Source organism: Doryrhamphus excisus, chromosome 17 (assembly GCF_030265055.1).
Source record: "Doryrhamphus excisus isolate RoL2022-K1 chromosome 17, RoL_Dexc_1.0, whole genome shotgun sequence".
Classification (NCBI taxonomy): Eukaryota; Metazoa; Chordata; class Actinopteri; order Syngnathiformes; family Syngnathidae; genus Doryrhamphus; species Doryrhamphus excisus.
Genome location: NC_080482.1, coordinates 14,120,553 through 14,132,782, shown reverse-complemented (window position 1 = coordinate 14,132,782; position 12,230 = coordinate 14,120,553). Strand labels below are relative to the sequence as shown.

The following is a 12,230-nucleotide window of genomic DNA, read 5'->3' as shown; positions in this document are numbered from 1 at the left end:
AATGAAGGAATTTTATGTTGAACTTACCTGTATTGTTCCATCCATATATTTAGTGGCCTGTTGGCTGCCCCCCCCTCCCCTTCCCCCCAGCCTGCTGGGAATGGGACCGAGTAACCGTGTCCCCTTGCAGGAGTCCAGTCAAGTCTTCCTCATTGCTGGGAACTGGGGCATGAAAGGCAGGCGTCATCAACAAGCTGTAGTGCTGACAGTGGCCAGTGGGGGGTGACCACGGGCTTGGGCCTGTACAGGCATAGTGATGGCCTTCTGGCAATGCATTCATTTGTAATATTAAAGATGTCTGTTTAACAATTACAAAAAGCAACTTCCAGGCATGTGGAGATGAATTTCAAAACTCATCTTCATGATAATGGCATTTTGTTTACTTTGCTTTGTAAATAATGGCTCCCCCCACCTTTCTCATCCTCCACACTCCGCCTCCTGCTAGCAGACTCCGCCCTCTCCCTTATGCACACACACACACACACGCACACACACACACACACGCACACACATATCTCTTCCTCTTTCTCCCGTCAGTGTCACTCTTTGGTGGAGATGTGGATCGTCCTACTGTCCCTCTGTGTACTTCTCAGGTCCAATTCAGCTGAAGAAGGTAAGGAGTAACTTTTCACTTGCTGCTATTATTTCAACACCAACATAAGGGAATTGCCAACTCTTGTCACCTGTGTGTGTGTGTGTGTGTGTGTATTGATGTTTTTATTGTGTTCGTTATGGCAGTGTGTACATCAACAGCTTCAGCAGGCACCGAACCCCACACATTTAAAAGCAGAAAAATTTCACGTTATTGCTATTTCAGTTTTCATTTTATTTGTTTTATTTATCAGATTATTTTCTATATTACATTTCTCATGCATACTAGCTTCTTTATCTATTTTAAATACTGTGTATATATATTGTTATTTATTATCCTATAGTATAAATGTAATATAATTAATACATTTATTTAAACTTTTTTAATATAAAAAATATATACTAAACATTCTATATTTATATAGTTTACATAGGTACATAGGTCTACTTTGCACCTTTGTTGTCTTTTTTTTAATTCTCATGAAATGTTTTATTTTAAAAACAATGTTATATATATATATATATATACATACATATATATGCATACACACTAGAACTGTCTAGAACTGTCAATTGATAAACGCATTTTGTCCACAGTAAACTCACAATTATTCGTAGATGGAAAACGTTTTTACCTATAATAAGTAGGTGAAATTTAATTTGTGGTAAATGATTTGATGTGCAACTACAACAACAATGACATCACATTTTATGTAAAAGGGTATCAATTTTGGAACTATGGACCATTATTTAAAACACTACAGTCAGCAAGCATATTTTTGTATTACTATTTTTAGTTATTATTAGAATGTTCCACAATTACAAATGTGAGCTAGTGAGACCTCTCACTCTGACACAAACATGTTTTTTTTTTACTACAGTGTCAGCTCAAATGAAGATTTGCTTCTTTATGATACTGGTTTTAAATTCTAAATGTTTGTGAGTAAAATTAAAGATTTGCCACAATGCAAATTATGAAATGTACAAATGAAAATGCCTAAAACACAGGGCAATAGTCATAAAACATTTAATAAAAATTACAAAGTCAATGTAATTTCATTTCTCTTTTCAATAATTATGTTACAGTATATATTATTCTATTACAATATTGTAATATTATTATAACTATGAAATAAATATGAAATCCCACAGTTTAATGTGAGCTGCAATTTGTCCTACTTTTTTGACGATCATTGAACACACCTTCTACTGTTTTCCGATTAAGAGAGGGATGTATGGCTGTATTGGATGTATTTCCCCCCTTTTTCTTTCACCTCATATTTGCTCCCAAATGCTGATACTATGTGTGAATGCATAAAGGTAAGACTTGATGACTTTGAGTGCTAATGTGCATCATTGTGGTACACAACCTCTCTGAAAAACAAAGTCCATCAAGTGGGATGGTGGTTGTATATTCATTTAGCACTTTTCATTTGATGTTGTTCCTGCCATAGTTTTATACAATGCATCATAAATAGGATCAATCACATCACTATAATGTACCAAGTACCCAATTTTACCCAGATGTTGACACTCCACGACCACAGTCATCACATTGACACAGCTGACTCAATTTGTCCATAGGTACATAGAATGTGAGTGTGAATAGAACCATATACATATATATACATATACGTGTATATATATACATATACTATATATATACTATATATATATATATATATATATATATATATATATATATATATATATATATATATATATATATATATATATATATATATATATATATATATACGTATATGTATATATATGTATATGGTTCCATTCACACTCATATATATAATTTATATGATATTGCATAACATAAAAATAACTAAATCAAATCAAAATAAATGAAACCTTTTAAAAACGTTTTATTAGGGGTGTTGCAAATACATGTAAAGTATTTGTATATTTTATCCTCCATACTTGTCAGGTATTTCAAGTCGCAGGAAGTGAGATTTTGATGAGTCATGGAGTGTACATTGCGATGCACCTCCACAAGCACCGGTAGTGTGACTAAAAGTGGACTATGTTTGTATTTTTTATTTGAGGATATTTTGCATTGGAGATTTACCTGTCAACAGACTGAAGGTAGAATAGTGTTATACAAATGAAAGGCCATGTAACCATATCTATATTATTACATATATCATTTATGAACATGTCTATCTGTCTATCTATGGGCATTAGCAGATGTCCCACAGAGACCACAGAGATGATTTCTGCTCTCTTATTTACGCATCAATTCACTAAATAGGATTACCAAAAAGGATCATTATGATATTGACTGGTTTTGTTTGGGAAAAGAGAGCTGTGTCATTTGTATGGCAGTCAGCGTGGGGCTGTGCATTGATCAGTGTTGGTAGCAGATGGTCTGGATGAGGATGAGAGAGAGCAAGGCCGCCACACAGCTCTGTGGTTGAATATCTTTGTGTCATTGAAGTAAAGCTGCACTTAATACAGTATTGACCCAAAAGTGGTGGCATCCTTTTAAATCCGCATGTTGGCTTTGTCGGGACAGGTTGTCTGCTCAAAAATATGCCCCCCCCCCAAGTATGACATGAAAATGTTATAATACTGTAGGTATACTGTAACACTGCCATCAGTATGGATAATACTGTGCTCGCTGTGTGAGGTAAGAATGTGCAAGTGATGCCCTTCTCCTGTCATCAGTCCAGCTGCATGTGTGATTATTAGTAGTTTATTTTGGTACCTACAGAAATGTTTCATTTCATACACCAACAAGCTTTCCTGAATGATTCAGCATGCCATCCTGCTCTCGACCAGGCTAGTGCTGGCATTCTCACTCAAAGGTCATGTTAATGTTCTCCAGTAGCTTTGCTCTTTTACCGAGTGTTAATTAGGCGGATCCAGCCCCCCCCCCCCCAAAAGTGGGTGTGATAAGCCGCCTTTTCACTGTGGAGTAAGGGAACGTGGAAAAGGGAAACAAATGGTGCACACTGTCCATTGTGGCAGTCGTTGGCGGGATGCTGCGTTGTCATTTTTACCTCTCACTACAGCTCTCTTACTCCAAAATACAACTTCTACATATTTACATTATTGTGGACAAGTGGTCAGCATGTTGGCCACACAGTCAGGAGATCAGGAAGACCTGGGTTTGATTTTGTGTAGAGTTTGCATGTTCTTTCCGTTTTCTCCGGGTACTCCGGTTACCTCCCACATTCCAAATAAATGCAATTTTGCCATTTTTGTGAGCAGCGGAGTTATGCACCGTGTTTACTGAGGGGAGTAAACCTGGACTATGAAAAAGCATTCAGCACAGCCACGGAAAGGAGTGATGACTGGATGTGTCTTGAGCTTTTTCTGGCTGAGGGTCAAAATCATCAAAAATGTCTGGTAGTTCGAGGAACGGTTTTTGAAATATGTCTAGGATTGAATGAGAGAAGGTCGTTTTAGGGATGCGGGGTGTCACTACGCAATCCGTACCGGAAAGCAGTCGGTGCTATGCATGTGCAGAAGGCGCTTTTAAAAAAAAATATCTTATCCATAGTGCAAGTTGCACAAGTTGTAGTAAAAATCTGCTATCGGAGGAAGTGACGTACCCCATTCGCACGCGCGGCATCGATTGTGTTTCTGTGACGGATTGTGTAGTGACATGGGGGTGTATTTTGCTTGCTGCCGTGAAAAATAGGCAGACCGAATGTAAACGCTTTCTGCACATGCGTAGAAGACAATTGAACTGATTGAGTTCCGGTTACGGATTACGCGTCCTCACTGAAGAACACAAGGTATATTGTTTTTGTTGGGGACTTGTCATTTGGGGGGAAACAGGGATATCAGGTGTAATTTTCATCATTGAGGATTTTTCTTGTGGAACTGTGCCTGTTCTGACACATTCCTTGTTGGCGTGCATGTCTTTGCGGGTGCAGTGGAGCGTCATGACGGATGGCTGGATAGCAGCAAATGTAAAACGCAAATCTAAAAAATGAGTGCAGATTTCAGGATAGAGGTTTTGTGTGTTTGTATGAATGTTCTGTTATATTATCTGCATTAATAAACAAAAGCACTCCGACCTTTCTGGCTCGAGAATACTGCTTTGTTGGTGTGTGCGGCAAACATGGAGCCCTGACCTGTACTTGCTGCATTATCGTGACTGGAACAGTGCAGCATCAGCTACACAGCAACACACTTTGTTTTTTTTTTTGATAACTCAACTTATTTCTGGAAGGTGGTTAATTTGCCTACTCTTTCCTCGCTCCTCCTGCTGCCTTCCTGTCTTGGCGTATCACATGCCGCCTGTGGTTGTGCGTAATGATGGTCTGGTGGAGGCCTCGTCCTCAGATGACTGTCTGTGGGTGCAGTATCTGGAGCGGATACAGGCCTGCTGGATGACAGGGCAGAGGAATAAACGCTTTCAAATGAGACAGGGATGTTAGCAGGAGATGGTGGCGTGCAGGTGGGACTTGCCGTTGACTTGGCAAAGCCTGCCTAGCAACAAGTAGCCATTCTGTTGATTTCCACTTGTTTCCAATTTCCCAGCATGCCTTGCGGCAATTGATTTGTAAAAAGTTGCTAAACTTTTGTTTAGAAGGTATATACGTATATTTCATCAGCACACTTTCTGTCATAGGTTCACACAATTCATCGATTAGATCAATTACATGGTTATAATGTATGTATGTTTTGCTGGTGTGTGGCAAATCTTTACTACCTAATGCTAACACTGCTTATGCTAGCGTTTCTAAGGCTACTTAGAGCCATTGTGGTCGTCAGTCATGCTAAGCTACAGAGGATGTGTGACAATCCTTTTGGGACTAGCAAAAGTTAGCATCACTAACTGTCCACCAGTTAGTGATGTGTGATACTAGAGGTTTAGTTTGTGATCTGATACTTTGTAAAATTCAGGCTGGTTTCGGCAATACCGATCCAAGACCAATAATTTGCTAATTCACTAAGTCACGATGTTGGAGTTTAGTTAGTTGTTTAGTTTCCTTTCTGTGCCTTAGTTCCTGTTCCCATGCCCTTATTTTGTGCTAAATTTGTGATAAATTTAAATTGATAAAGTCGTGTATTTCATATAATAGCATAAAGAATGCAAGTCATTTAATTAATTAAATGCATTCTTAACTCAATAATTGAATTTGAGTAATTTATTAATTCATTCTAAACCAGGGGTCTCAAACTTGCGGGCCAAATGCGGACCGTGGGGCGCTAGTTTGAGGCCTTGAAATGAATGAATGAGTGTTAGTGCGGCCCGCGCAAGTTTGATATTGATGGTGTATGGTATCATGTACCCAGAAATGACAGCTTAAAGCTGTGTGCACACCGGACACAAATTACACATTTTGCCTATCCATAGGCGAGCGAGGCCGTCTGTTTTGCTTTTTCTCTCACCATCCATGACTGAATGTTTTATCAGAGCTTCTTTTGTGGAAAACCGGAACCAAAGCACTGAAAAAGTATAGTGTATACTAGCAGAAGTAAAAGCATTGAAGACAGTTTTAGCCTCACCCAGACCCTAGCTCCAGTGGCCCCCAGGTAAATTGAGTTTGAGACCCCTGTTCTAAACCTTGAAGTGTATTGAGGTGGCCAGGCTAACATGCAACAAGAAAAAAAAGAGGAAACAAAATTGTTTCAAACATGTGAAAACAGAATTTAAACAATAAAAAGAGTAAAATAATAAAACCATTTCATTAAATGATTAATGAAATTATTTATTCAGAACTACTTTTCATACGTGACTCTGTGTACATTCAAAGGTCAAAGTTTCAGTGTCAGACAAACATGACCTGAAATGACTGATGTTTTGAAAAATTGTATTGATGCCAGAATCAATTTCAGAGCATGAAGAGTAAGGCTTGACCGATACATCGGCCGGCCGATATATCGGGCCGATAGTTGCGTTCTTTATGTGAATTGGTATTGGCCGATATGCGCGTGGGTTCGTCGATGTATTTTTCCGCCGCATGATTTACAGACAGGCATCTGGCGGGCAGCTTTGTGTTGCCGCAGGACCCTGCAACACACGCAGTTGCGGTACCCTTCCCCCAGTGAGTGAAGAGTGGTGAATCACAACAAGGGTACGAACTTTTAATTAGCCTTTAACAGTTAAACTTAGTTGAAATATTGCCACCTGCTTTGAAATAGTTAGTTTGTGGGTCTGAAAACCAGGAATGCTGCTGAATGCTTCATCTTTAAAAGTGCCTACTGTTGGATTTAGGGAGATGTTGGTGTCGTTGGAGGCTAATATGTACAGCTGTTACCAATACCGCTTTCATGTCAACGTTGGCAATTCAGTCCCATGGTGTTTGTAGGAGTTTCATTCAGCCAACGCCTGGCTGAGGTTAAATGCATGTCGTGTTATTTGTGTGCGATCTCTCTGAGCACGCACACACGCGCACAAGGTATCAGGCCAAAACCACTAGGGTGTATAAACCTTTGGACAGGGTCATTTTTGAAGTTTCTGTTGTTATGACTTAAAAAGCATAAACATGTTTTTTTTTTCAATAAATGTCTTCACACAACCACTAACTGTGAATGAATGATAAAACAAAAAACATTCTTTCATATTTTCTGAGAAAAGGCCAAAAAATCTTAAATTCTGCAGGGTAGTGTAAACTTTTGGGCACAACTGTACATATATTTGCATTATTGAAATTTGTGCATGTGAAGGAAGAAAGTGTTTTTTTTCCTCCACTGCTGCCCACCAGGCACACAACACTGATGCAATGTTCACGACGTTGAACATTTAAACTCGAAACGACTTTGCAAAATAGTTGTATTTGTAATTTGAGACAACTTTTATGCAAAGTTGTACTGCAACAGTAACACATTGCAAAATAGCCTAAGAGATAGGGTGAGACAGACGGATCGGTGCAGCCTTGGCAGTAATGCGGTCGCTGTACCGGACCGTCGTGGTGAAAAGAGAGCTGAGCCGGAAGGCAAAGATCTCAATTTACTGGTCGATCTATGTTCCCACCCTCACCTATGGTCATGAGCTTTGAGTCATGACCGAAAGAATGAGATTGGGGATACAGGCGGCTGAAATGAGTTTCCTCCGTAGGGTAGCTGGACTCACCCTAAGAGATAGGGTGAGGAGCTCAGTCATCCGAGAGGGGCTCAGAGTAGAGCCGCTTTTCCTTCACATCGAGAGGAGTCAGTTGAGGTGGCTCGGGCATCTAGTCCGGATGCCTCCCGGACACCTCCCTGGGCATGCCCAGCCAGGAAAAGGCCCCGGGGCAGACCTAGGACACGCTGGGGATTGTGAAGGATTATGTCTCACAGCTGGCCTGGGAACGCCTTAGTGTCCTCCCGGTTGGAGCTGGAGGAGGTGGCCGGGTACTGGGAAGTCTGGGCTTCCTTACTGAGACTGCTGACCCCGCGACCCAGACCCGGATAAGCGGAGGAAAATGGATGGATGGATAATTTCCTGCATTTATTTGTACCCAGCATTCTAAGCCTGTAGCGTCACTGCTAATACCATTGTATTGTGGTTGTTGTTGGGCCAGACAATGCATTGACAGCGCTGTGTCGACCAGCCGAGGCGCCGGTAAGAACCAGCCAGTGTTTGATACTCCAGAGGGTATCATGTACCCAGAAATGACAGTGGAGCTTCAGACATTCAGAGCAGTACAACACAGTGACGGTGGTGATCTCAGTCGTGGATGGTGAGAGAAAAAGCAAAACAGGTGGGCTCGCTTGCATATGGGCGGGGCAAAATCGCACAGCAAAATCATCCGGTGTGCACAGAGCTTTAAGCTGTACAAGGTACATGATACCATACAGCATCCATATCAAACTTGCGCTGCCGGACAAACATTAAACTTTCATATCAAGGCAGGGGCCTCAAACTAGCGTCCCGCGCGCCAAATGGGGCCTGCGAGCCGTGAGTTTGAGACCCCTGTTGTAAATTGAGACCATACTATTATCATTTTATGGTTATTACAAAGTCCAGTTTCGTGAAGGGTTCACATTTGAAACATTATTTGAGAAATGACCAAGATGAACGGTCAAAACCCGACGGTGAAGAAACATCAGCAAATGTATGTTGTTTCAACGTTGTGTTTATGTGTTGCTCAGCATGAGAGTTCAAATTCAACTATTTATCAACATTGTTTCAATATCGCATGCATGCTGCGTGCTCAGTGTTGGGCTCCTCCATGCTAGTTATCTGACATTGTGCTACATTTGTTCATAATACAAGTCGGAGCTGCAGGAAAGTGTTGAAGTAACATGAGACATAAAACATGGAGCGTCGCTCAGCTGCAGTGATGAGGAGGGGTTGCCCATGAACTTGTGCAGTTCGAGTACGCACGCCCACACACACCATCGTTCTCCCTCACAAGCGCTTCCTTGCTGTCACTTTTTGGATAAATAATACACACAGGATGACACAGGTTGGGGGTGGGCAAGAGGGGACAGGGGACATGATGGAGGAGTAAAGGAAGAGAGTAGATGGGCGTGCATTAAAGGCAGCAGCACTCAGGTCCAGATTGCAGACTCAGCACTTGTCAGAGCTGTCAGGAACAAAAGCTGAGTGTCTCTTGTGTCACATGGACCACTAACAGCGACGCTGTGATGGTGGCTGAGTTAAATAAAGGGGCTTTTACCGCCAGCCACCCCACCCCCAACCCAATCCCTCACCCCACATTTTGTTCATGTCGCCAGGTCTTAATCCCCGAAAGGTGTGCACTCAACGCTTACCTCTGGATGTCAAGGTGAATTATTCATCATTCAAATGTCATGCAATAAGACACATGCATGAAGCTCTTCCACCACGTCATGTACACGTTTGTCTCCACAGCGAAAGCACAATTTAGTTAGGAGTGGGACACCTCCCACCACCTGACCCCCCTCTGCAACCCGGAACTACAAAGACATAAATATTCATTTCCAAATAGTTATACTTTTATTATTATTCATGTATGCTTGAATGAAAGCCCCGGAGCATAGGGTTAATTGATTTTGGAGAGACACATACGTATGCAGCATCTGCTTAGCAGGATTGTGTTTGCGTGTGTGAGAAACAGATTTTTCGAACCTGAAAATGCAAAGACTTGAATGCTGAACATCATCTGCCATGCTGTTCTCAAACCGCAGTTTTCCCATTGGAGTTCATGGCTCAATCAAACAAGTAACTTTTCAACATAACCTACACAACATAGCGGCGTCAAATACAATAAATGCCAATTGTGAAAGGAGTGCGGATTTTACCGCAGAATCGTTGTATCTGTTTTTATCCTGAGCAGGTGTTTCACGCTAGGATTTCATTGTTGCAGCACAGCAACAACGATACAACGGTGCCTCAGATACAGTGTTGAATGTCTTGTTCAGCCACATTTTCTGTCTGTTTTTTTTTTTTAATATTTTGTTTTCCTTCTCTTTCGTTGCCTCTCTCGCCTCTTCAAACACCCGCATCTTCCTCCCCCTCTGCTTGGGTGACGTATGCACGTTGTAAGCCATTCCTCCAAGCAGAAAAAGTAATCCAATATTTTTTATAATTAAGGTACCCTAATTACAACTTGAAAAAATAGGGTCATTTTTCATTAATATTTCAACTTTATGGGCTGCATGGTGGAGAGTGGTTTGCACGCAGGCCTCATAGCTAGGAGACCCAAGTTCAATTCTACCCTCAGCCATCTCTGTGTGGAGTTTGAATGTTCTCCCTGTGCATGCGTGGGTTCTTTCCTCCCACATTCCAAAAACATGCTAGGTTATTTGTCGACTCCAAATTGTCCATAGGTATAAATGTGAGTGTGAATGGTTGTTTGTCTATATGTGCCCTGTGATTGGCTGGCGACCAGTCCAGGGTGTACCCTGCCTCTCGCAGCTGGCATAGGCTCCAACACACCCCGCGACCCTCGTGAGGATAAGCGGTAGAAAATTAATGAATGAATGAATTTCAACTTTATGCTATAAAAGGATGTTATTTTTACTCATAATTATATATATATATATATATATATATATATATATATATATATATATATATATATATATATATATATATATATATATATCCATTCATTCAATAATTGATTTTTGGATTTTTGATGTGGCTGGGTACTAAAAGTGTTCCAATATATGTAGAAACAATACATACCAAATATTTTTCCAATACATGATTATTTAGGGGTGCCACCATACATCTGTTTTTTTTGGAATAAAGTGGTGAACAGTTCAATGGTCGTCATGGAGATTTGAGGTCAGCAAAGAATGCAGCTCAAGAACTCTGAGGTGATCTTTATGTTTTTGTTGGTATTCGTACTCCCATTACATATTACTACCAAATTTGTGGTTTTGTCTTTGTAATTTGAATGATTTGTAGTCATATTTATAGGTATTTAGTGCTCATTGCCTCTACTGTAGCTAACATTAGCTAGCTACAGTTTGCTAATGATAGTTAGCTAATAGCTGAGCAAGCATAACATCAACAACAGTAATATAGAGCAGACAGTATTCCTGATGCCTCATATTTATTGAGAGTGGTACTGTAGTCCTACATAATGTGATATACACTTGTCCATTTATTATTTGAGGCACTGTGCAGCACAACCCACCAGCTCTCCTAAGATGCTGCCCTCAACAACTAGTTCCTTTCAGGAACACATCCTCACATCCAACTTTGTCGCAATGACCAGGAAGTAGCAGCACCTGCAGAATGTGCTGCAGGCAGTTGAACATGACAACAGCCAAACCTTCGTCGCTGCAAACGCAAGCTGATCCCTGAATAGGAGAGTTACTGGTGGCAGGTGGGATGACAAATCTGGGGTTAGATGCACTGGTGAGGTTCAGTTCAGATTTCATCTCTCCCTTGTGATGTTCCTCAGTGGAGAGGACTCTGGCACAATAGACTGAGCAATTAAGTTTGAAATTTAGTTAATGTTCTTATCCATGTGAGTTTCTAGTGAGTTTGCCAGCATAGAGAGTTTGTTATTTAAGTGTGTTACTATTGCCCATTGAGTCTACAATAAAATACAAATAAAATAAAAAACAAAGTGTTTAAACTTTATATGTATGTCAAATATCAATCACTGCTACATAAAATTCAGGGTAAGGCCATGTGAACATGTCCCATTTACCGCCATTCATTTTGTCAATAGGCAAAATGAATGGAGACTCTTGAAAGTTGAATTCTGAGAAATACCCAATATGCCCAAAGAGAAAACAAATATATTTACTTTGATAACCCTATAGAAAATGATGCTGTATAGAAGTTCATTGTACTCAACATTTCCAGGTCAAAGTTTTGGAAATTAGACTAGAAATTGCACATTTTCCGAAATGTTACAAAAGTTTGTGTGAGGTGGCACCCCTAAATCTCAATGGATTTCCTCAAACCTTGGCAAAAGACATTTTGATGTTCATTAGAAAACAATGGAATGCCAGCCAAATTGATATTATGAAATTAAAATTTTCCATTCAAATTTGATGCACCCTAATGTGTGTAGGATGCATTTGCATGGTGAAAAAATATCTGACAGATTTGCTGTCTCCATCTGGAAGCATAATCCATGAAAAACAAATCTCTTACTAACTCAGTCGGACAGAAGAGAAGGAAATATAAATATCTTAACATATTTCCTTCCTGATGCCTGAGGAGTATTTCTCTGTTAATGAGATAGAGAGGAGCGGGCAGGTGACCTGTAGGTGAGATGCAAACCCCTTTTTTC

The 12,230-nt window shown here is 40.4% G+C and overlaps 1 protein-coding gene across 4 annotated transcripts in view; it reads left to right on the top strand.

Annotated features, from left to right (window-relative positions):
- Positions 1–496: 496 nt before the first annotated feature.
- ephb6 (eph receptor B6) overlaps positions 497–12,230 on the top strand; it is a 91,209-nt gene continuing 79,475 nt past the window's right edge. For all 4 annotated transcript variants that reach the window (XM_058054176.1, XM_058054177.1, XM_058054174.1 and 1 more), the window contains exon 1: positions 497–613. In XM_058054176.1, the coding sequence (XP_057910159.1) occupies positions 556–613 (58 nt within the window). In that variant the 5' untranslated portion in view covers positions 497–555. The remainder of the gene's footprint in view (positions 614–12,230) is intronic.